General features: G+C 35.6%; 1 protein-coding gene across 2 annotated transcripts in view; it reads right to left on the minus strand.

Annotated features, from left to right (window-relative positions):
* Nucleotides 1-23698, minus strand: part of Grid1 (glutamate ionotropic receptor delta type subunit 1) — a 719927-nt gene that overhangs the window by 96498 nt on the left and 599731 nt on the right. For both annotated transcript variants that reach the window (XM_046450257.2, XM_058581047.1), the window contains 2 exons: nt 21324-21648; nt 20003-20141 (listed from right to left, as the gene is read on the minus strand). In XM_046450257.2, the coding sequence (XP_046306213.1) occupies nt 20003-20141; nt 21324-21648 (464 nt within the window). The remainder of the gene's footprint in view (nt 1-20002; nt 20142-21323; nt 21649-23698) is intronic.

Raw genomic sequence — 23698 nt, forward strand, 5'->3', positions numbered from 1 at the left:
GATAGTAGCAGGGTCCAAGAAGCAGCCTCCGCGGGCTCCGCAGCCCTGAGCCAGGGCGGTTCCGGGACGGTTCCGGGAGCCGGAACTCGGCCGCTCTGTGCTCGGTGTAAGCTCCTATAAGTGTAAGCTCCAAGAAGCAGTCCCCGCGGGCTCAGTTCCGGGAGCCGGAACTCGGCCTCTTGGTGTTTCGTGTTTGCTCTGATATTAGCAGGGTCCAAGAAGCAGCCTCCGCAGGCTCCGCAGCCCGGAGCCAGGGCGGTTCCGGGACGGTTCCGGGAGCCGGAACTCGGCCGCTCTGTGCTCGGTGTAAGCTCCTATAAGTGTCTATGGTTTCTTCTTTGCTGAGATCATTTGGGATCAGATCCCTAACCATCCATTATTTAGAGATGTTTCCCTCTTGAAACATAGCCTTAGACCTCAGAATGTTCCCTTTTCTGAAAACTTTGGAACTCTACTTTCCTGTAAACCAAGCTGTCAAATTATGTCCTATTTCTTACCTATTACAATAAATTTCAGTGAGACCCTTTCAATCTTAAACTTCCAAGTGCTTTCATATAAACAAATTATTTTCTTTCCAATATTTTTTAAAATGCAGACATAGCTCCAAATTTGCCATAAATATTCTGGCTGTTTTCCAAGATACTTAACCTGGGCTTGTTAGAAGACGGTCACTAAAAATCAAAATTACCTGGATTTGTTAGAGGATGTATGGTTCTGCAGCCATCAAACACCAAAGGCAGTGACAGGCTCACCTAAGCTACCTGTTCCCACTTCCTGGGATTCTGGAACAGGGTCACCTTGCACACTTGGTGATCTCTCTTCAAGTCACATACTAACCTTGAAGCATCCCTCTGGGTGCTTCCCATCACACTGTTCCAGCTGAATGTGGTAGCTCATTCTCAGTTGTGGCCATTGCTCCTGGTTTCACCAGGAGCTCCTATTTTCTTTCTACACCCACTCCTTCTCCTTGCAGTTTCCAAAGCCTGCTTTTATTACTATTTAATTATCTTCTGACTCTGGGTGACCTGAGTCTCTAACTCCCTTGTGCATCCATTCATGCATATACTCAACCCCTACTAAGTGCTAGCTAAGCACCAAGCCCTTTGCTTGGCATGAAGAACTATAAAATGAATACGACATAATTTCTCTTTTCAAAGAAATCATGTCTAATGGAAGTCAGAACTTATAAATAAGTTTAATGATAGAAACACAAAGAGAACAAACAGCTGGCTAAAATTCAACTTAAGAGGTTCTATAAAGGAGGTTCTATAAAGGAGATGTCCTAAGAAAAATAAGGGGAAGAAAATCTGAGAAGAAAAAATAATATACACACTTCTTTTGAAAATTTCTAAATCTTGAACTGGCCAAAAACAGGAAATACATCCAGATAATCACCAAGGCTTAGGAATTTGAGGCAGCGCAGTATAGGCAGGTAGTTGAAAAGGGAAGGCTGGAAATGCACCCAAGATCAAAGGAAGATGCTATATCCAGGAAGTTCCTCTTTGAAATGAATATTATGGGGAGCTCTGGAAGACTTACACACATGACTTGACCAAAGTTTATTTTTCCAAGATTTTCTATTGGCAAGATTTTTCTATTAGAGAAAAGGTTGGCCTCACAATTGTAACAATTGTACTACAAATGTAACTACACTAAGATATTAACAAATATACCACACTAAGATATTTAGAATAGGGAAAAAATTGGGGGAGAGGGATAAGAAAATACATGGCATCTGTGTACTTTCCAATCAATTTTCATGTAAACCTAAAACTGTTCCAGAAAAGTCCATTGATTTTTTTCAAAAAAGAGGAGTTGGGAAAAATACAAGTTTAGGGTTTTCCAACCCCTTGTACATGTCCAGTTTAGTCATAGAGGAGGTTCAGCATCTTCAACATTCATTACAAATGAAGGATGTGGAAGTACTCTCTCTACTTCCTTAAGAACTCAGCCTCTATGTCAGAGGCTGAAGTCAATGGCCTTGATGTTCCTTTGAAATGCTGAAGTTCTGGGTGTGACATAAGAGAAGCAGGCATGCTCCCATCCCAGGAGCTGAATACCTGCTTGGTCCTCAGGAACCTAACTTTCCTGAACTATGTAATTCTTACTAATATATTGTATATTCATAAGCCTGAACAGGAATACAAATTCTATAGCCAGGTTGTGCCTAGGGATGACTTATCAAGGCTATAAAATCTGGATGCTTTCACATAATGAATCTCACTGTTCAAATGTGAAGCAGTACATACATTGCAGACCGAATTTCTCACAATGCCAATGGATCTATTAATATAGGAGCAACAGAAGAATGAAAAGAATTTAAAAAATCAGAAATTGTGGAAAAACCTCCAATGTGACCTTTAGAACAAGGTGTCTTGTCAACACTGCCCGGCAGGACACTGATGTGTCCTGACATAAATATTTGTCCTCAAGCTAAAAATAAATTAAAAAGATAAAACCCACAAACAAACAAGCAAACAAAATCCAAGCCAAGCTCTCCTTGCATGCAGAGTTTTAAATAGAGCAAGATCCAAGGAATAGGGGGCACAGAACACATGACTTCAGCATTTATAATACTTGGGAATGAAATCTACCAAATTATGCTGTGTTCATGTACAAATATCCATCAATGAATTTTGCTTTCATATATAATTATGAAGCACTAAATAATAATAATGGTAATAATAATAATAGAAGAGGGGATCAGTAGAATAGAGTAAGTGGATCAGGGAGAGGAAGGAGGGAGAGAAATTGAAGAAAAAGGGGAATGAGACTGAGGAATTAGTGCATATACAAATATGGCATAATGAATCCAACTATTATGTATTACTATAATGCATCAATAAAAATGAAATTAAACAAAGCATAAATTAAACAATGCATCAATAAAAATGAAATTAAACAAAGCATATGTATGAAGTAACCCCTGAATTTGGTTCAGTAATAAGTAGGAATTATTGCAGGGATTAGCCTCTATATGACAAAAATTGACCAATGTACCTTGGGGGAAAAAAAAAGAAACATTCATGATTCTCTATCTATTACAGTCAGACCTCAGGAATACACAATCCATTACCTTCCAAAGGTATTTATTCAAATTCAAACAAATATGAAACCAAGAAAAGACCTTTTTCTCCTGGAGTAAAATACTATCTTGAAATATGCTTAAGTTCTTAATCCTACATAGACATAAAAGCACAAGTCTTTCTTCAGTAATTCAATTCATCCAATTAACGCACATATTGGGTGTATACAGTTTCGAGAGCAGTGTTAAGCATTAGTTATTCAAAGAGGAAAACCAACTCAGTCCTTGGATCTATAAATCTACCAAATTCTGCTGTGTCCATGTACAAATATCCATCAATGAATTTTGCTCTCTTAATTTTCATAATTTTGCTTTCATGGAGTTTATTATCTAGAGGTATGGATGCATACCAAACAAAAGCAAGTATATAAATATGTAGCTGCACAATGTAATGTAATTATTGTTAAGAAAGAAAAAGTCCTAGGGATCTATGCAAGAGAAAAATAAAGAGGGATTATTTAAATTGAAGGTCACTTGGAGGAGCTATTTGAGCAGAGACTGGAGGGATGATTCAGAATTGGCAAGGTAAAACCAAGAGAGAAGAGTGTTCTGAAAAGGTAGACTTGTTGATGTGAAGGCCACAAATCAGGAAACTGCCTATGATGTTCAGGGAGCAGACAGAAGCAGAAGAAGAAAGGGTACTAGAAGATGAGATCAGATAAAGCCCTACAGAGAGTCTGCACAGTGCCCCCGCCACGTTATAGAGTCTTGAAATCAGATAGGGCTCAGTTTTCATTTTAAATAAATCTTTTCATCATTCCTAATCATTTTCATTTATGTAAAAATATTTTTGGTGCATATTCATACAGAACAGTGGATTTCACTGTAGCATATTTGTACATGAATTTGATAAATTTACACATAATCTTATATTAATCTTGTCATTTCTATTTTTTAAAAAAATCTATTGGAGTTTTGATAGTAATTAATTGAATCTATGGTTCAATTATGAAGATACACCATCTCAACAACACTGAATCTCCGAATCCATGAATACTAGACACATCTCCATTTATTTAGATTTTTCTTAATTTCTATAAACATTTTATAGACTACACATACTTAGAAAATGTATTCTGTAAAATTATAGTTTTTGACACTATTATAGCTGTTGAGTTTTTATTTTTTGTTTTCCAGTTGTTAGTCACAAATATATACAAGAAGGTTGTTTTTGATATAGTAACTTTGTTTCCCCAACATATGAAAACTTCTTGTTATATTAAAGTTTATTAGATGGTTGGGATTTTCTACAAAAACTACAATGCCCAATAACATACATTTTTACTTCCTTTCAAATTCATATGCCAATTTCTTTCTTTCATTGCTTGTTGCTAAGGTGAGAATCTCTTCTTCTATGCTGTTCTTGACCTTGGGAGAAAAGTAGTCAAGATTTCATCATGAAGTATTCATTAGTAGTCAGTACTCTGCTGATTCCCTTTCTTGGGTTGTGGAAGCTTCATTCATTTTTATTTAATTTTAATCATGAATGGGTAATGATTTTGTCATATGCTTTTCTGCATCAATTGAGATGATCATATGATTTTTAAAATTTTTCTTATGTACATTGTTCTCAAATATTAAAACAAGTTTATTTGTCATGGAAACATAAGATGTGTTAGCTTTTATATATATTACTGAATTCAACCTGTTAACATTTTATTGAGGATTTTTAAATCTAAGTTCATGAGAGATATTGGTTTCATAATTTTCTTATATTCTTTTTCTGTTTTTGATATTGAGCTTATGCTAATTTAATTAAATGTATTTTTTAAAAATTATTTTCTCCTGCTATATTTTCTGGAAGAGTTTATTAGTATTATTTCTTTGCATGTAGGATACATTCAACAGTGAAGCCATCTGGCCTGGAATTTCATGCATGTTTGCCTTCAAAGTGTGTTTGGAGAGAAAATTTTCCATCTCATCTAAGGTACCGAATTGTTGGCATAAAGTTGTTCTAACATTGTCTTATGTATTCTCTTATTATCTAAAGAATACATAAGGAAATTCCCACTTTCATTCCTGATACTGGTAATTTCAGTTCTCTCTCCTTTTCTTGATTAGTCTTGTTTGAGATTTATCAACTTTATTAAACTTACAAAACAACCAATTTTTAGCATTTCTAATTTTTAATGTTATTGCACATATATTCTTTATTTCTTCAAAATCACATTTAGTTAAGCTTGTTCTTTTTTTTAAAGAGGGAAACTAAAAATCTTGAACTTAAGCACAAAGATATTTTTTGATTCTAATATAGACATTTAAAGCTATAAAATTACCTTCAAGCACTATTTTAACTATAAGCCATGCGATTTTTGATTTGCTGTGTTTCTTTATTTAGTTAGAAATATTTTTAAAAATTCTTTTGTATTTTTCCTTTGATGCATGGGTTATTTAGAATTGTTCCACTTAAATCTCACTTAAATTTTCTTAGATTTCTTAGATTATTTTTATTGTTTTCTAATTTAATTGTGATGAAAGAACTCACTATAAGATTTTACTCTCTTGAAATTTATCAAAATTTAACTCTGACTCAACAAATGGTCTTTCTTAGAGAATGTTTTGTGCATAGCTTAAAAAATGTGTATTTTGCAATTTTTGGGTGAATTGTTCCATAACTGTCAAATATGTCAAGTTAGTTGATGGTATTGTTAGATCTTCTATAGCCTTAATGGGTTTTTGTTTACTTGTTATGACAGTTTCTAAGAGAATGAGGTTAAAATTTGACTGCTTTAGATTTTTCTATTTAGAAAAAATTCCCATTATATTTGTCAGATTTTACCTCATAAAATTTGGTACATACAGATATATAGAATGTATCTGTATAGATATAGAATTATTGTCTTTCTGGTAAAAATTATTCCTTTTATCATTATGCAATGCCCTTTGATTTCCCTTGTAATGCTGTATGTTATAAAGTCTACTTTATAAACCTTTCTTATGTTTCTAATTTGCATGATATATTTTTTACTTTGCTCTTAATCCACCTGTGCCTTTAAGCTTAAAAAGCTTCTATAGAGCATATTTTTCTAGTGTTATAATTATTAATGATGGAAGGTCAAGTCCCATACCTGTTACTCCATCAAGGTGTATAGAGAAACTCCCATAATATCTTTTCATGAATACATTAATATGCAATACCTTCCTTTTCCAGTTTGTGGTGCCTCAAAGGCAGGAATTGATGTTCTGTTAAAATACATTTTGCAAGATATAGCCAATCACTTCAAGTTTTTTTAATAAATAGAAGCTCTGATTTCCAAGCTAAATATGAATTAAATCACTTGGAGATCTATTTACATACAAATTCTGACTTAGGAGATCTGAGATGAGCCCTGAGATTCCACTTCATACCTAAGTGATGCTGTTCTATGATTTATGGTAGTTGCTAACTCGCAGTCTTTCACATCTTCCTGTATAAAAGGTTACAAACCTGAATGCCCAATGACATGTGACAGGTATGTGAGAGTGTGAAGCCAACAACAGTAAAAGAGAGAGTGGTGGAAACAGGAAATCTAATAAGCACAAAGACCACCCAAAACATTCAAATTAGAACATATAAAACACTGTGCTACCAAAACACAAGTCTAAATTCAGATCATATCCAATTACTTATTACCACTGTTTAGGGTGCTTATTCATATGTTAATTTTAAAAGCAGAATCTTCACATCCAAAATGACAATGATTCATGCATGAACAGCTTTTAAATTCAGTCTTCAAGAAGAAATTGATCCATATAGCCCTGGGCAGTACGTATTATTCCCCACTTAATCCACATAAATACCTTTTAAAACCTTGACATAGGCATTATTAAAACCCATCATGCTAAGTGAAATAAGCCATACTCAGAAAGTCAAAGGCCAAATGTTTTCTCTCATAAATGGAAGCTACCAATGAGGTTCTTCATAGAAACAGAAAAAAGCACTCATGAAATTCATTTGAAAAAATAAGAGGGTCAGAATAGTCAAAGCAATCCTTAGTAAGAAAAATGAAACAGGAGGCATCACAAGACCAAACCTTGAATCATACTACAGAGATATAGTAACAAAAACGGCATAGTATTGGCACCAAAACAAGCAAAGACCACTGCTACAGAATAGAAGGCACAAAGACAAACCCACATAAATATAGTCATCTCATACTAGACAAAGGTACCATAAACATACATTGCAGAAAAGATAATGGTTCTGGGGAAACTTAAAATCCATATGTAGCAAAATAAAATTAAATCCATCTCTCTCACCCTACACAAAACTCAAAGTGGATCAAGGACCTAGGAATTAGACCAGAGACCCTGTGCCTACTAGAAGAAATAGCAGGCCCAAATATCCATCATGTCAGCTTAAGAACCAAATTTCTCAACAAGCCTCCAAAAGCATAAGAAATAAAATCAAGAATCAATAAATGGAATGGTATCAAACTAAAAAGTTTCTTCACAGTCAAGCAAACAATCAAGAATGTGAATAGGGAGCCCACAGAATGGGAGAAAATCTTTGCCACCTGCACCTCAAATATAGAGCATTAATTTCCAGGATATATAAAGAACTCAAAAAACTCAATACCATAAAAGCAAATAACCCAATCAATAAATTGGCTAAGGAACTGAATAGACACTTCACACAAGAAGAAATATGATTGGCCAACAAATATATGAAAAAAATGTTCAACACTTTCTCTAGAAATTAGAAAACTGCAAATTAAGACTACATTGAGATTTCATCTCACTCCAATCAGAATGGCAATTATCAAGAATACAAGTAACAATAAATGATGGTGAGGATGTGGGGGGAAAGGTTCACTCATACATTAATGATAGGAATGCAAACTGGTGCAATGACTATGGAAAGCAGTGTAAAGATTCCTCAGAAAATGTGGAATGGAATTGCCATTTGACCCAGTTATCCCATTCCTCAGTATATACCCAAAGGACTTAAAAAACAGCATTTTATAGTGACACAGACACATCAATGTTTATAGCAGTTCAATTAACAATAGCTAAGCTTTGAAACCAACCTAGGTGTCCTTCAATGGATGAATGAATAAAGAAAATGTGGTACATATACACAATGGAATATTACTCCACCACAAAGAAGAATGAAGTCATGCCATTTGCTGGTAAATGGATGGATTCGAGACTATCATGCCAAGTGAAATAAGCCAATCCCCCAAAACCAAAGGCCAAATGTTCTCTTTGATATGCAGATTCTAACACACAAAATGGGGGCGGGATAGAAGTTCATTGGATTAGACAAAGGGGAATGAAGGGAAAGGAAGGGGGATGGGAATAGGAAAGACAGTAGAATGAATCAAACGTAACTTTCCTATGATAACATATGAATATATGACCAGTGTAACTCCACATCATGTACAACCACAAGAACTGGAAATTATAATCCATGTATGCAAAATATGTCAAAATACATTTTACTGCCATGTATAACTGAAAAGAATAATTTTTTTAAAAAAAACAAAAGAATTCATACCCCATTTGAATCAAATATATGATATATGATATGTCAAGATCATTGTAATGTTTTGAGCAAGCAATAAAAAAAATGAAGAAATAAATATATTAAAAAAAAACAAAAGAAGTGGAAGCTAGACCAAAATAAGGGGAAAAGGAGGGAAGAGTCCTATAGATAAACAAGGAACATCAGTGGAGTAAAGGAAGAGGAGACAGGGGAAGGAGAAGGGACAAGAAAGGAAGGAATGGTGGAATGAAATTGACCAAATTATGCTATGTACATATACGAATATATGACAGTGAATATCACCTTATGTACATCTATAAAGCACCAATTAAAAGCAAAATTAAATAAATAGTAGAGTATAGGAAGGGGAACATGGGGAGGCATGAGGGGAGAAAAAGATAAAGTGCTAGGGATGAATGTGAAGTAAACCATATGCCATGCATCTATGATTATATAAAAATGAACTGCTACTACGTATAACTATAATGCACTAATGAAAATATTAAAAGAAGACATATATATTTCCTTAAAATATATCTTTATTTATTTATTATTATTACTATTTTTTCATGTGGTGCTAAGAATCTAACCCAGTGCCTCACTCTTACAAGGCAAGCACTTTACAGTGAGCTACAACTCCAGCCCCTATATATTTCTTTTTATAAGACTTTCACTTATCAATGTGCATTTAAGTTTTCTCCATGTCTTTTCATGTCTTGATTGCTTCTTTCTTTCTCTCTAGTGCTGAATAATATTTCATCATCTGAATGTACGACGGTTTATTGATCCATTTATCTATTAAAGAACATCTCGGTTGTTTCCACATTTGGAGAATTATGAATAAAGTTATAGTAAAGATCCACATGCATGTTTTCCTCTGGTTACCCTTTCAACTAACTTAGGGGAATACCAAGGGATGTGACCGCTATATCATTCAGTAAGAGTTTTGTAGGAAACTGCCCAACTGTCTCCCACAGGTTCTAGATCACAAGCAATGAATAAGGATTACTGTTGCTTCACATCCTCACCAGCATTTGGCATTGTCAGTTCCTTGAACTGTGACCATTCTAGTAAGCGTTTTGTGGTATGCCATTGTTGTTTTACTTTTCAGTTCTCTAAAGACATATAAGGCTAAGCATCTTTTCATATGCTTGCTTGCCACTTGAATATATTCTTTGGTGAGGTATCTGTTTCGATATTTGGCTCATGTTAAATGAGTTGTTTTTCTTATTGTTGAATTTTTAAGAAGTTTTTGGTATATTTTGGGTAGGGGTCATTCATTTTATATGTAATTTCCAAAGACTTTCTCCAAGTCTGTGACTGGTCTTCTTATTTCCTTAAGAGTCTTTCACAAAAGTTCGAAATTTTCATGAAGTCCAACTTATCAATGTTTTCTTTTGTATATTATGTTTGTGCTGTTGTGTTAAAGAAGTCATTACCAAACCCAAGGCCATCTAGATTTACAGCTTATCACAGGATGTCTGCAAATAATGTTACAACATTTAAAATAAAAAAGTTTACAGCAAGTTCTGTGTGCATAAAGATTATATCTTTACATCGAGATGAATAGAAGGAAAACTACCTTGAATTCAGTTTTTGGTTCCCCCCTCCCCACCCCTGCAAAATCATGTGGATTTGTGGGCATGAGACAAAAGTGTGTTTACAGATTACTTATCTCCCTTTATCTGACTACAAGGATTTACCTGTAGGAAGCATTTGATTATTTTAACTTACAAATCTGATGTTTACAAACTCAGTGAGCAAATGAACAAGTGCCTTACATTGACATTTACCTCCATCTCCCTAAGTTGCCCATATAGAAACAATGTATAAGAAAGGTCAGGTGACTAACGTCATCTAGCTGGTTGGTCCCAGTCCCACAATGGAGCACCCAATCACTACACCATCATCTTCAGTTCCACATCTCCTAGCCAAGCTGCCTTTCCTCAGCCCAGGAACCCCAACCCCAGTTTCCTGAACTACCAAGGTCCTCATCAGCAACCGCAATAAGCAATAAGCAAAATATTTAATATTTCTATGGTTCTTTCCCTATGCCAAGTTATTTTATGAGCCCTAATCCTGTGAGAGAGATGTTATTTTTTCCTTCTATGTATAGATAAGAAAAGAGACATTAAATTATTTTTACAAGATCATGTGGCTAGTAAGAGGAAAAGAGGATTTGGATCCAGTCAATTTTCAGGGTCTATGCTCATGACAGCTGCACTGTGTTGTCTGAGTCACAACGCCCCTGCTTTCCAACATCCTCTGAATGTGATCCCTCTGAATGGAGAATGCTACTCAAAAAGGATTTTTAGCCACAATATTTTCTAAGTGCAAGCATTGATAAAATTAGGTGCCTGAACCGGGCAGGATGGTGCACTCCTGTAATCCCAGTACCTCAGAAGGCTGAGGCAGGAAAATCACAAGTTCAAGACCATCCCGAGCAACTTAGTGAGACCCTGTATCAAAATTCAAAATAAAAGGGTCTGGAGATATAGCTCTATGTTAAGGTGCCACTGAGTTCAATCCTTTGTACAGAAAAAGAAAAAAGGAAGAAAGAAAAAAAGTTAAGTTGCCTGTGGTGTCCAGTGACTTGCCAATGCCAACTTTTTCAAATGACTGCTGTCATCATGGTAACCAGTGAATATCTATTAGTAATTGTCATAAAGATGAAAGTAAATTTCAAAGATTTTGAGTGAATCAAAAATGAGATATGCCCTCCTCCATGAGTGAACCTATTCCAAATGAAAAAGTAAAAATTGCTTAAAGTAATTGTTAAGTACATCCTTGTCCTTGAGGAGATTTTTATACTCTCTTGGATGCAAGGATTTTCTGTGCCTTCTAAGGAAGTTCAAAATACTAGACAGTCATTATGAACCATGGATATGGATAGGTGGGAACATAATTATTTTCGAATGGTCATATATTAGTGTGAAACTTTAAGGTTGAAGATTCCTTGGATTAATAAGAAAGATGCTAACAAAGAAAGAACAAATATCTATCCTGTCAGATACCTACTGAAATGACCAAACAATGTTTTAAGCTACAGGGAATCTTGTATCATGAACAACAAAAAAATGCTACCCATTATCAGACGCTTTGAGGAAACTTCTGGAGGGGAGAGCAGAAAATTATGAGGGACTCAAATTTATCTTACTTTGAAAATGCATCATCTCAAATGGATTTCCTTTTATATCCACAGAGAAAAAGAAGCTTAAAGTAGTAACAATGGAAAGCCCCTGGGTTCCTCTTGGCACTGCTGGGTAAGGTATGCAGTTCATTGCATTTGTCTTTGACAACTAGTACTTTGTCTGTTAACTGTAGAAAATAGTAATGGCATGGAGGAGGTTAGGAAAAACGACATTGTGACTTTTTTTTTTTTAACTACTGTAAAGGCTGGATCAATCAGAATGTTAGAGACAGAAAGTTTGTGATTGAAGCAAAAAGCTCAAAAGGAAAATTTTCCACCAGTTACAGTACTAGTTGTGGCAATGTATATCATAGTATTCACCTGCACTCACAAACTCAGGTTAAGATTGGAAAGGATGACTCTAACGGCAGCCAGGTTTACTGCTAGGAGATCCAAGGGGAACCTTCCTGCCTGACCAGGGAAAGAAATCTAAGGAAACCAAATAGCAAAGGAAACTGCCCAACAAAGACATCATGGAGGCATAAATAAAAGTTTCACATAAAAGAGATAATACACAAATTTGGCATTGCATTTAAGACCCCGAAGAATAAAGTGTTGGAAAAAACATATGCTAGAGAAAATGTAAGATTTTAGAAAATATTTTATTTTCTGAAAGGTATATCCACTATATCAAGGATCCTCTATAGCAAAATTAAAAATGCAATCCACAAAACTGTGGCTGAGAAATAAAAGATGTACTAGAAGAGTGAGAGGGAGAAAGAACAAAGGGGAAATTTAAATACATAAGTAGAATTCATGTAGTCATTAACACTGCCGAGAGGCATATGAAGACTAGAGGAGATCTCATCAGAAACACAGAAGACAAACTGAGAAACTCCCCCAGAATGAAAAAAAGAACAGGAAGATGAATTGAAAGCTATCAGAGAGAGAGAGAGAGTTGAATAGACTTGGAGAAAGAGTTAATGTTCCTGGAAACAAGATAAGGGTAAATGGGATAGAAATAATATGAAAAAGACTCACTAGATGACAAAATTACTGAGCCAAAGCCCAAGTTTCTTTTTGCATATAAAAAGGACTCACAGAATTCTAAGCAGAATTAATGGCACACAAACTCTTTAATGAATATTGGTGGAACTTTTTAAATTACAAAAGAGAAAGTATATGAAGAAATAGAGGAGGAAGAGAGGAAGAAATAAATGGAGAAGGAGAACCGGAGGAGAAAGGGATAAGTCGATGAGGAGGAGGAAGAGGAGAAGAGGAAGCAGAAGAGAAGTGAAAGAAGGAGATGGAGGATGAAAGGAGAAGAACAGGAAAGGGGAAGAGAGGAAGGAGAAAGGAGTGGAAAAGGAAACGGTGACCACTTGCTGCTCCATAGTATTACCCACAGAGAGGAGGCACTGGAGCAAATTCTACAGAATATTAAGAGGAAAAGTTGTGACACAAGAATATTATACCCAGATAAGTTTTAATTCACGTGTAAAAGCAGCAGAAAAAGATTCTCAGATATGCTTAGAAATCATACTGCCTTTATGGAGGTAGATTGCTCAAAAAGTGACTCCAGCTTATCAAAAATAATAAAAATAAATAAATGCACTGAATGGCTAAATCATAGTGTGAAGAAGCATTCAACAAGCATTAAAATCATTCAAAGGTAGAATTCAGTCTAAATATTAACCATAAATATGGGTGGGATAAAATAAAAGAGTATAAATGCCAAATATATAACTTACGGATCCCTTAAATTATTTTTTAAAGGAACTAAAAGAAAGAACCATGTAGTAAACTGAATCTAAAAATATATTATATCAACAAAAGTTATTAAATGAGTAGAAAACAGAGAAGACAAAAAAGTTACACTGGCATCATCTTAAATAAGGAACGAGATGAATGTATGGTTTCACTGTTGTAGAGGTGCATATATATATATATTTTTTTAATTTTAAATAGATTTTTAAAAAATAAATGACAGCAGAGAGGTACATATATATATATTTTAAAGAAAGAGTGAGAGAGAGAGAGAGAGAGAATTTTTTTAATATTTATTTTTTAGTTTTCGGCAGACACAACATCTTTGTATGTGGTGCTGAGGATCGAACCCGGGCTGCACGCATGCCAGGAGAGCGCGCTACCGCTTGAGCCATATCCCCAGCCCCAGGTGCATATATTTTTAAGACTAAAGAAAGCTATTGAAGGCTAAAAGAAAATACTTGACTCCAAGGAGGATGGGGAGAACCATTCAATAATAATGTTAAGAGAATGCTAAACTCCATTAAAACAGTTTAAAATGCACAAGTTAAATGATAAAAGATCAAATATTTTTATATTACAATAACTGCCAGTGGTTAAACATTCTCTTTTGTAAGACAAGATTAATAAAATTGGATCCAAAACCAAATGCTGATTTTAAGAAAAATAGCTAAAGCACAGTGATTCAAAGATGCCAAATGTTTTTTAAGAAACATATAAAAATAACAATCAAAAGGAGTCATCAGTTTTCAATAAAGTAGGATTTGAGTTATATAACAATAATTTGAAAATGACAATTCCATATTGATAAAGGAAAGAATCTTACTGAAATTGTGAGTTACAATGTACATAAGGCAAAATCTGATAGAAATAAAAATTGGACTTGGATGCAAACAGACAAGTCAATTTCTGGCATGTTAAATAGGATAGAAGTTAAAATAGTACTAAGCAGGGGCTGTAGTTGTAGCTCAGTGGTAGAGCCCTTGCCTAGCATGTGTGAGGCACTGGATTCTATCCTCAGCACCACATAAAAATAAATAAAATAAAGGTATTAGGTCCATATACTAAAAACTATATTAAAAATAGTACTAAGTAGAAGATTCAAAAGAAATGAAAATCATGGTGATGGATAAAAGAAAAACTAATGAAAGCAAAACTGAAAGATTCACTTAAAAATAAGTAAGTTCACTCAAAAACTATTAGGTGCACCATGTGCAGAATTCTATATGCTTTGTGAGGTAAGAAGTTATCATCCTTTAATGAAAAAAATGAGACATGAGGTGATTAATTGCTTCTCAATTGACAAGAAAACAACAACAACAAAAGTTTGAACCCTGACAGGCTAACTTTTAACCTGTACAATTAACTGGCTGACTATAGGGTCATCTGACAGACAATAGGATCTACTGAGACGAACTGGGAAGGAAACCAAATACCCAAGTCTCAAGATGAAAAAGGGAAAAAAATAAACATGTACATATATGTATACAAATACAAAAGAAAAAGAAAACATAATAAAATAGTGTTTCATCCGACAATTTTAAACAAGAACTAAAATGATGGAGATGAAACAGAAATAAAGAAGCACAGTTTTATGCAACATTAAAATGAAGTTTGTATCAATCCAGAAGAGACTATAATCATAATGCTCAAAGCAAACATAAGAATAGAATTAAATACCATATCCCTGAACAGTCAGTGGGTCAAAGATGAAATACAAAGAAATGTTTTTAAAAATATATTGAGACAAGTGAAAATGGAAACACAACAGAACAAAAATTATGGGATGGGGCAATAACAGCTCTAAGAGAGAAGTTAATGGTGAGATAAAAACTATATCAAGAACAAAGAAAGACCTCTAGTAAAAACCTAAATCTGTAACTAAAAAAACTCCAAGAACTGGAAAAGGAAAAAGAACAAAATAAGTTCCAATTTATCGGAAAGAAGAATATAAAGATCAGGACAGAAATAAATGAAATAGGAACTAGGAAATCAATAGAAAAGATGAATGAGACTAAAAAATGGCTTTTTCAAAAAATAAAATTAACAATCCTTTAGCTATACTACGAAAAAAAGAAAAGTCAAATAGATAAAATAAATGAAAATGGAGATAATTGGTACCACAGATGTACAACGGTCATAAGAGATAACTGTGAACAATTATACACCAATAAAATGAATAACCTACAAGAAATGGGTAAATTCCTAGGAAAATGCAACCTACCAATGTGGTTACAATCAATTGATCTTCTACAGAGTTGCCAAAAACATACAATGGGGCAAATAGCCTTCGTTAAAAGACATCGAATAAACTGGGCATCCAGTTGCAAAAGAAAGAAAATAGAATCTCATCGTACACCATATGTAAAAATTAAATCAAAATGAATAAAAGACTTATCCCTAGACCTAAAACCATAAACCTTCCAAAGGAAAATATAAAGGGTAATAAGTAAGGTTTTTGGTGTTGATCTGGGCAATGACTTTTTTAGATATGATCCCAAAAGTATAGACAACAAAAGCAAAAATAGACCAAAAAAGAAAAAAATTCCATCAAACTAAAAATCTTCTACCCAGCCAACTGTCTACAGAGTGAATAAACAATCTGTGTAAAGGGAGAAATATTTATAAACCATATATCTGATAATGCATCAATATCCATAATATATAACTAACAATTCAATAGCAAGAAAATAACCTAATTAAAATTGGGCAAAAGACCTGAATAGACATTTCTAAAAACATATACAAATACCAATAGTTACACAAAAAAGTGTTCAATATTACTAGTTAGCAGATAAATACAATCAAAACCTCAATGAGCTATCATCTTATACCTATTAGAATGGCTCTTACGAAGAAGCTAAAATATAACAAATGACATCTAGGATATAGAAAAAGGAACACTTGTATACTGTGAGAATGTAAATTGGTACAGCCATTATGCAAAATGTTAGAGTTTCCTTATAAAGTACATAGAACTACTTATGTTTTAGTTATCTCATTTCTTAGCATATATCCAAATGAAACTAAGTCAATATTTTGAAGATCAAAATTTGAAGAGATATTTGCACTCCCATGTTAACGGAAGCATTATTCACAATGGCCAAGATATGGAACCAAACTAAGTTTCCATCCATGAATGAATGGATAAAGAAAATGTGATATATATGTAATCACATTAACATATATATGTAGTTATCTATAATCATATGTATATGAAAGAAGTATATGTGTGTATTTGTAAAATGTCATTTGTAGCAACGTAGATGAGCCTAGAGGACATTATGCTAAATCAAACAACCCAGGCATGGAAAAACATGCTATTTGATCTCACTTAAAAGTGGCATCTGAAAGTTGAAGTCATATAAATAGAGAGTAAAATGGTGATTTCCAGCAACGAGGGGCAGGAAGTGGAATAGGCACCGACTTTTCTTTAGGTAGGGTGAATAAGCTCTGAAGATCTAATGTACTGCATGGTGACTATAGCTAATAATACTGTATTTTTACTTGAGATTTGCTAAGACAATAGATCTTAAAGGTTCTGTAATGGTCAATTTGAATTGTCAACTTGATTGGATTAAGAGATGTCTAAGATTAAGAGGCTTCTGGGTATGTCAATGAAGGTATGTCCAGGAATGATGGGCATGTGGGATAGGGAACTAAGTGGAGACCCTCCCTAAGTGTGGGCAGTATTGTCCAACAGGTTGGAAGTTTAGAAGGAAGAAAATTTGGAAGAACAAGGAAGCAGCAGCCAATGCAAGCTTGATTCTTCTTGAAAGGCTACTGTAACTGTTTGAGGATATCAGACTCTTGCTCCTCCATTCTTCCAAAGCAGACTCTGCCAGTGATTCTCTGGGGAGTTTCCAGAAACTTTTGGGCTCTGACTGGGGTTACAACCATTGATCCCTCTTGTTCTGAGGCTTCAGTCTCTTGAACTTTAGAGCTACTGGTTCCTCCAGTTCTCCAGCCTGCAGACAGCCATTGTGGACTATCCAGCTTCTGACTGTGTAAGCCAATTTAATAAATCCCCTTTTTATATTCATACTTCCTCTTGATTCTGTTCCTTTAGAGAATCCCGACTAATACAGATTTGCACCACGTCCATGCATACACACACTAAAGGATAAGCATGCAAGGCAATAATAATGTTTCTTAGCTTCTTTTTTAGTAATTACTTCATAGTTTCTACATTGGGATAGCCTTTTCAACAAATGGCATTGGAGTATTTGGGTATCCATAAACAACAACAAAAAAAACCTTCAACCTAAAACCTCAGTTTTTAAACAAAAATTAATTCAGAACTGATTGTGCACTGACATGAAAAGTGTAACAAACATTTTTGGATGGTAGGAAGAAGAAATCTTCAGGGTCTCAGGCCAAAGACTTTACACCAAAACCATGATTTATGAAAGAATAAATTTTTAAATAGAATCTCACTGAAATTGAAGCCTTTTCTTCCTGTGAAGAACCCTGTTAAAATGGAAAGGCATGCTACAGAGTGGGAGAAAATACTTGCAAACCACAAATCTGGCAAAGCGCTACTATCAAAAATGTATAAAGAATTTTTAAAATTCAACAGTAATCATCAAACCAATTAGAAAGTAGGAAAACTACAAAAAATCTATTTCACTGAAGCAAATGAGCATATGAATAGGTATTCAACATCATCAGATATTAGAGAAATGCAAATTAAAAACAAAATGAGCTTTCACTCCATATCTATCAAAATGATAAAATAAAAAATAGTGACAACACCAAATGCTGGCAAACATGCAGAGAAATAAGATAATGACTACATCATTGGCAGAAATGTAAAATGGTACAGTCAGTCTGGAAAGCAGCTTTGTAGTTTCTTATAAAGCTCATCAATTATCATACAACCTAGCAATTGAGCTCTTGGGTATTCATTGCATGTAAGTGAAAACATGTTTGCACAAAAACCTGCACACAAACGCTCATACCAGCTTTATTCATAATTGCCCCAAACTGCAAACAACCCAGATATCTTTCAGCGGTGAATGGTTTAACAAGCTGTGGTACATGGGATACTACTCATCAATAAAAAGCAATGAACTGTGAATGAACACAACAACCTGGATGAATCTCTAAGGAACTATGCTGAGTGAAAAATCCACAGCTAAAAGGTATAATTCCATTTATATAACATGTGAAATGACAAGGTTTTAGAAATGTAGGAAGATCAGTGGTTGCCAGGGGTAAGGGACCTGGTAGGAGGGAAAGAAATGGTAAGGAGGTGGGTGTGGTTATCAAAGCATAAAGCAAGTTTCTCTTGGAGCGATGGAACTCTTCAGTGTCTTTACTGTGATAGTGGACACACAAGTTTATACAGAACCAAATACATGCACACGTGCATGCACACACACAGAGTATAAGTAAAGCAAAATATGAATGAAATCAGTCAAATGTATAGTGTCAATATCCTAGTTATGATATATAATGTATGTAATATGATGTATAATGTAATACATATAATACAGAATTTTGCAAAATGCTATATTGGGGAAAACTATGTAAAAGATCCTAGGAGACCTCACTGAATTACTTCTTATGACTCCTTGAGAATATGTAATTCTATCAGTAAAAATGTCTATCAAATAAATATATAAGATAATATCATATTGGATATCAAATTGTAATCTAGGAATTTGAACTCTTTAAAATAGGCAGTTGGGAGCCATAGAAGCCAGTGAGTATGGGTGACTTGAGAAAGCTGCCCATCCAAAGGATCAGTGTGATGACAGCAAGGACAGCATTATATCACATATGATGGATTCAAGAAGATGCTACAAAAGGCAGGAACTCTGAAAACCACAACCAGGGCTCAAGCGAGAGATATTATTGAAGCCAATATTGAACCCAGTGAAATGCAGAAAAGGTCATTTCCTATACTCATTTGGCAACCACATATCTAATGCACATTCACTTTTTCCAAGTTCTTTGTAATTAACACAATATTTGACAATCTGATCATAAAATAAAAGCATTTCCAAGTGTTATTTCAGTATATTAAATTCATTCTTTTATGCCATAGTTTTAACATTTTGTAAGAGAAATGGAGGGAAAATTTAGCCAATTTGAATAATAATTTTGTGAATGTAAGCAAAAATAAGTGTTCTAATTTAAGGTGTTTGAATATTTGAAAAATATATATTAGACTTGTGATTTTAATTAATTTTAACTAAATGTTGGTAAAATTTTTGATTAAATGAGTTTGCAATCAATGTTTAAAAGTCTGAGGAAATTTAATTTGATAATTTTAATGTTTTGATTTATTAGTTTTGTAAGCAGTGTTTAAATGTTCAGACGGATATTATTTCATGATTTTATACATTTATGTAAGTGTGCAGAAATAAAATACAAGAAAGAAGCTCTTCTCATGCACTAAATATTCTGATCATCCAATTGATGTTTGGGAATTTGAGTCTACCTCTGCCTCCAGGTTCTCTATGACACAAGGCTACCCTCAACAGACTTATAACCTTTTAAGGCATTTCAGAGCGGATGCTCCCAGATTGAGGAGGAACAGACTTACCTTATAGGATTGTCCATCCTGGACACTGTGAGAAAGGCAGCAAGATTGGCTGTGTAGGAGGAGCACACGATGAGGGTGAAGAGCCACCAGCTGCCCATCACGATGCGCATGGCCATGGAGTTCACCGAAGATTCCCCACCTGCAGGAGGCAGGCAGAGTGGATTGGCCAGTGCTTCCACGCTGACTCCCATATCCAGGGAGATGCTCCCCCCTGTGGCCAGGGACACAGACTGGTACTGATGATGCTCTGGGGATCAGGGGAGTGACTGCCAGCTGGGCATTTCCTTTTAGGAAAGGATCCTAGAGCCACCAATCTTAGAAAGGGACAGAGGACCACAAAAGACAGAAAAGTTAGGATTGGCCTCTGGAAGTTTGTCAAAACACCAAGGATAGAATTCTGAACATCAAAATCTTCCAGTTAGAAGATTCTGCCTCACAGTGGAAAGCACTTCCAGGGCTGAAACCTGTGAGGTCTCTTTGCAATTTCAAATTCACATAGAGCAGACTCTAGGAATTCTGTAAATATAGAATTACTTCCAACCTGGAGGGTTCCCAGCTTTCTTTTAAACCAGAAAAATGAGATATACCATATCACTTTTATTAATATTCAGCCCTCGCTAGATGATTTTTTTTCCCTAGGATTCTCAGAAATCATTGCATGTAACTTTCAGTAAGAAGCTGCCTCTTTGAGGCCAATTATTTCTCTTTGGTCCCTTAGGTGGTAGCAAAAGAAAGCTTCTCCCTGCCTATTCTCCTTATATAACCTTGCAAAGCTTTTGCCATGGTGCAAACAGGGCCAAGACTTACATTAAGAACTTTGCAATTTGTCGTTTCCAGTTGAAATTGCAAAATCCTATAACTCACTGCTGGATAGAAGTGCTATCCAGACCTCTCAAAGATCGGAGACTTCATATCTCAAGAATGGCTGGAGTACTGCTTAAATGATTGCAACACAACTGTGATTTTTTTTTTCCATTAAGGCTTCAAATTTAAGCAAGCTTCAGAGTTTCATTTGACAGCCTCATGTGCATAGCAATCAATCTAATGTAGGAGGGGGAAAAAGTGCAAAGCAGAACTCCAAAGTTAATTTTATCTAAAGTGGAGAATCAGGACTTGAAGTTGAGTTCCTTCTTGTCATTTCGTTTAATTTCTATCTGATATTACTTAGAGGAATTGGGTGCAGCAAGGTATTAGCACTGTCCTAGAGAGCTTAAATAAGATTGCATTTAAAAGGACTGGTGAAATGCATCTCAACAGTTTTCCAAGATAAGTTCTTCCAGGCCCCTGGGGTTATTCAGACATCAGGAAGCCGAGAAGGTACCTTGCTGGACAAAGGCTCCATAGACGATCCAGATGGCACTGTGCAGGGTGGCAGAAGCGGAAGGTCGAGGCTGGGTAGCACTCTGAGCCCTCACGGCCTGTATCCGGTTTAACACAAATATCAACACACCAACCACAGGAATGGCTGCTGCGATGCAGGCCCACACCGCAAAATCAAATGGTGCAAAAAGGGAGAAGATGCTGATTTTCTCCTCGGGCTTCTTAATCAGAATCCCCACCGAGTAGTCCATGTACCGCTTGCTGAAATCCACAACGCTCTCCCTCTCCGGGGTGATGGTGATGGCAGAGATGGCCAAGTCTGCCCTCTGAAAGGCAAAACAGTTCATCAGAGGGCAATCCTGAGCTCACTGTGAGGTTCCATCCTACATTGAGGTCCATCATCTGCCCTTGAAGTGGTTCTGTTCAGGGGAAATAGGTTTGAGAGCTGACACCCTAGGACTTTGGAGATGGTAAGGAAATTTCAACACTGCATTATCTATTACCTCCTTCACCTCACAAATTTCTCTTCCCAGACTTAAAACTCCTAGGAAGTTTTTCTGGAGAATAGAATCCATTAAAGCACCCTCATTCTTCTCAGTTTTCATGTTTCTTCACTTTCTTATCATTTCCCTTAGCAAACTTGACCTCTTATATTTGCTTGTATCTCCTTCTACCTTCCACCCAGAAGACCTTTCTTTCTTCTTTTAGACTTGTCTGCATCCTCCCTACAGCAAGGCCATATGCATACCCCATTTCCCAAACCTCTCCTAACGCCTTTATTCCACCCTGATCTCACTTATACGGTGAGTTGTACCATTGAATGAAACAAACTTATCAGTCCCTGATTGTTTTATATACAAACTCTACACTAGAAGGTAAAATCTTCCAAGAACAGAGGTGTAAAGTACATATGTCCATCCCCTACCATCCTTACCTCAAGGCCTGCAGCCACATGGGCTGATCCTTACTGGAGTAAAGCCGTATTATGAAGGGTATCTCTGAGCACATCATACTGTGGCTTGAAAATTACCTTCTAAGATTTTTTCTTTCCAAAAAAGCCTTCATTTTCAAAATAGACAAGTCTGTATTAAGATGGAACCAAACTAAAGGTGAAGCTGCCTGCTTTGTTGGAAGTTAAGAGCCCATGCCACCTACATGAGTGAATGGCAGGTGACAAGGGGACCTAGAATCCCATTTTGATTGCACAAGCCCTGAAAGGCACAATTGTCTTAGTCAGCATCCTAATCTTGGCATCAGTAGAAGCAGGTGTGTTTTGGAAAGACTAGTTATGACCACTAATCCAACCTACATGCTCAAATCAAGGAAATGCACACGAGGATTTGGATGTCTTAACATATGGGCTAGAGGGGAAGATATACTGAGATCCTGAACTGAAATCCAAGAAAAATCTAGAGGGAAAAAATGTTGGAGGTAACTATGTTAGAGTATGTCTGGTTCTTGCCTCTCTTATCCAAAACCCCAAATCCAGCAATTTCTTTTAGGACTACGAGAGTTTGGAACATATTTAACAACTGAGAAGGAGGTTTAGTAGAGCAGGGTAGTTTCTAATATGGGAAGGAGAGAAACTAATTTATGAAATTAGGTTGAGAAGAGGCATACGGAAATCAACTCATATGACATGGGTGGAGGGGTTGATCCTTAACAAGGGAGAGATATCCCCTCCCCAGACAGGAGAGAGAAGGTACTTGCAGATGTGCATAGGAAGTAGAAGAAGAATTCCATGTCCAGAAGTCTCAATTTCTTTCTCCAATGTTGAAGTAGGGAGTACAATCTTTACTTGTTTTTAGTTGAAAAGGACAGAAAATTATTAGGTAGTTTGAAGAAAAAGGTCTCATTCTCTGAGGGACATAAGCAAGGGATCCAGCAAAAGACAAGCAAGCGGGTAAAGGCCCGGCTGGGTTAGAGATCACACATACATAAATCTGGACAGATTTGTGATATTCTTCTTCAATTGCATGCAGAAAACTGAATGTTCAAGTCAAGAAGGTAGATAATAAAGTTGACCTGGGGTTTGGGTGCAATAAGAAATCAAGAACACAGGAAAGTACAAGGGAGAGTTATCAAAGGGCTTTAGATGACAACCATGAAGGATACGTGAGGTAAGAAGGCTGCAATATCAGAAAGGCAAGAAACTTCAGGGAAGAATGTACCTCAAATATTCAGGCCAAGTGAAAAGAACCAGAAGCAAAGGACCATGTATTATATGCCTGTATTTATATGAAATGGTCCCAATGGCAACTTTACAGAGAAAGTGAGTAGACTGAGGTTTGTCTAGGTCTGGGGAGGGAAAGGCACAAACTGTAAATAGGTATGAAAGAGTGCAATGGGGTAATGGAAATTCTCTAAAACTAGATT

Source organism: Marmota monax, unplaced genomic scaffold (assembly GCF_021218885.2).
Source record: "Marmota monax isolate L192 unplaced genomic scaffold, Marmota_monax_Labrador192_F-V1.1 WCK01_AAM20220418_F8-fsc00004, whole genome shotgun sequence".
NCBI classification, from domain to species: Eukaryota; Metazoa; Chordata; class Mammalia; order Rodentia; family Sciuridae; genus Marmota; species Marmota monax.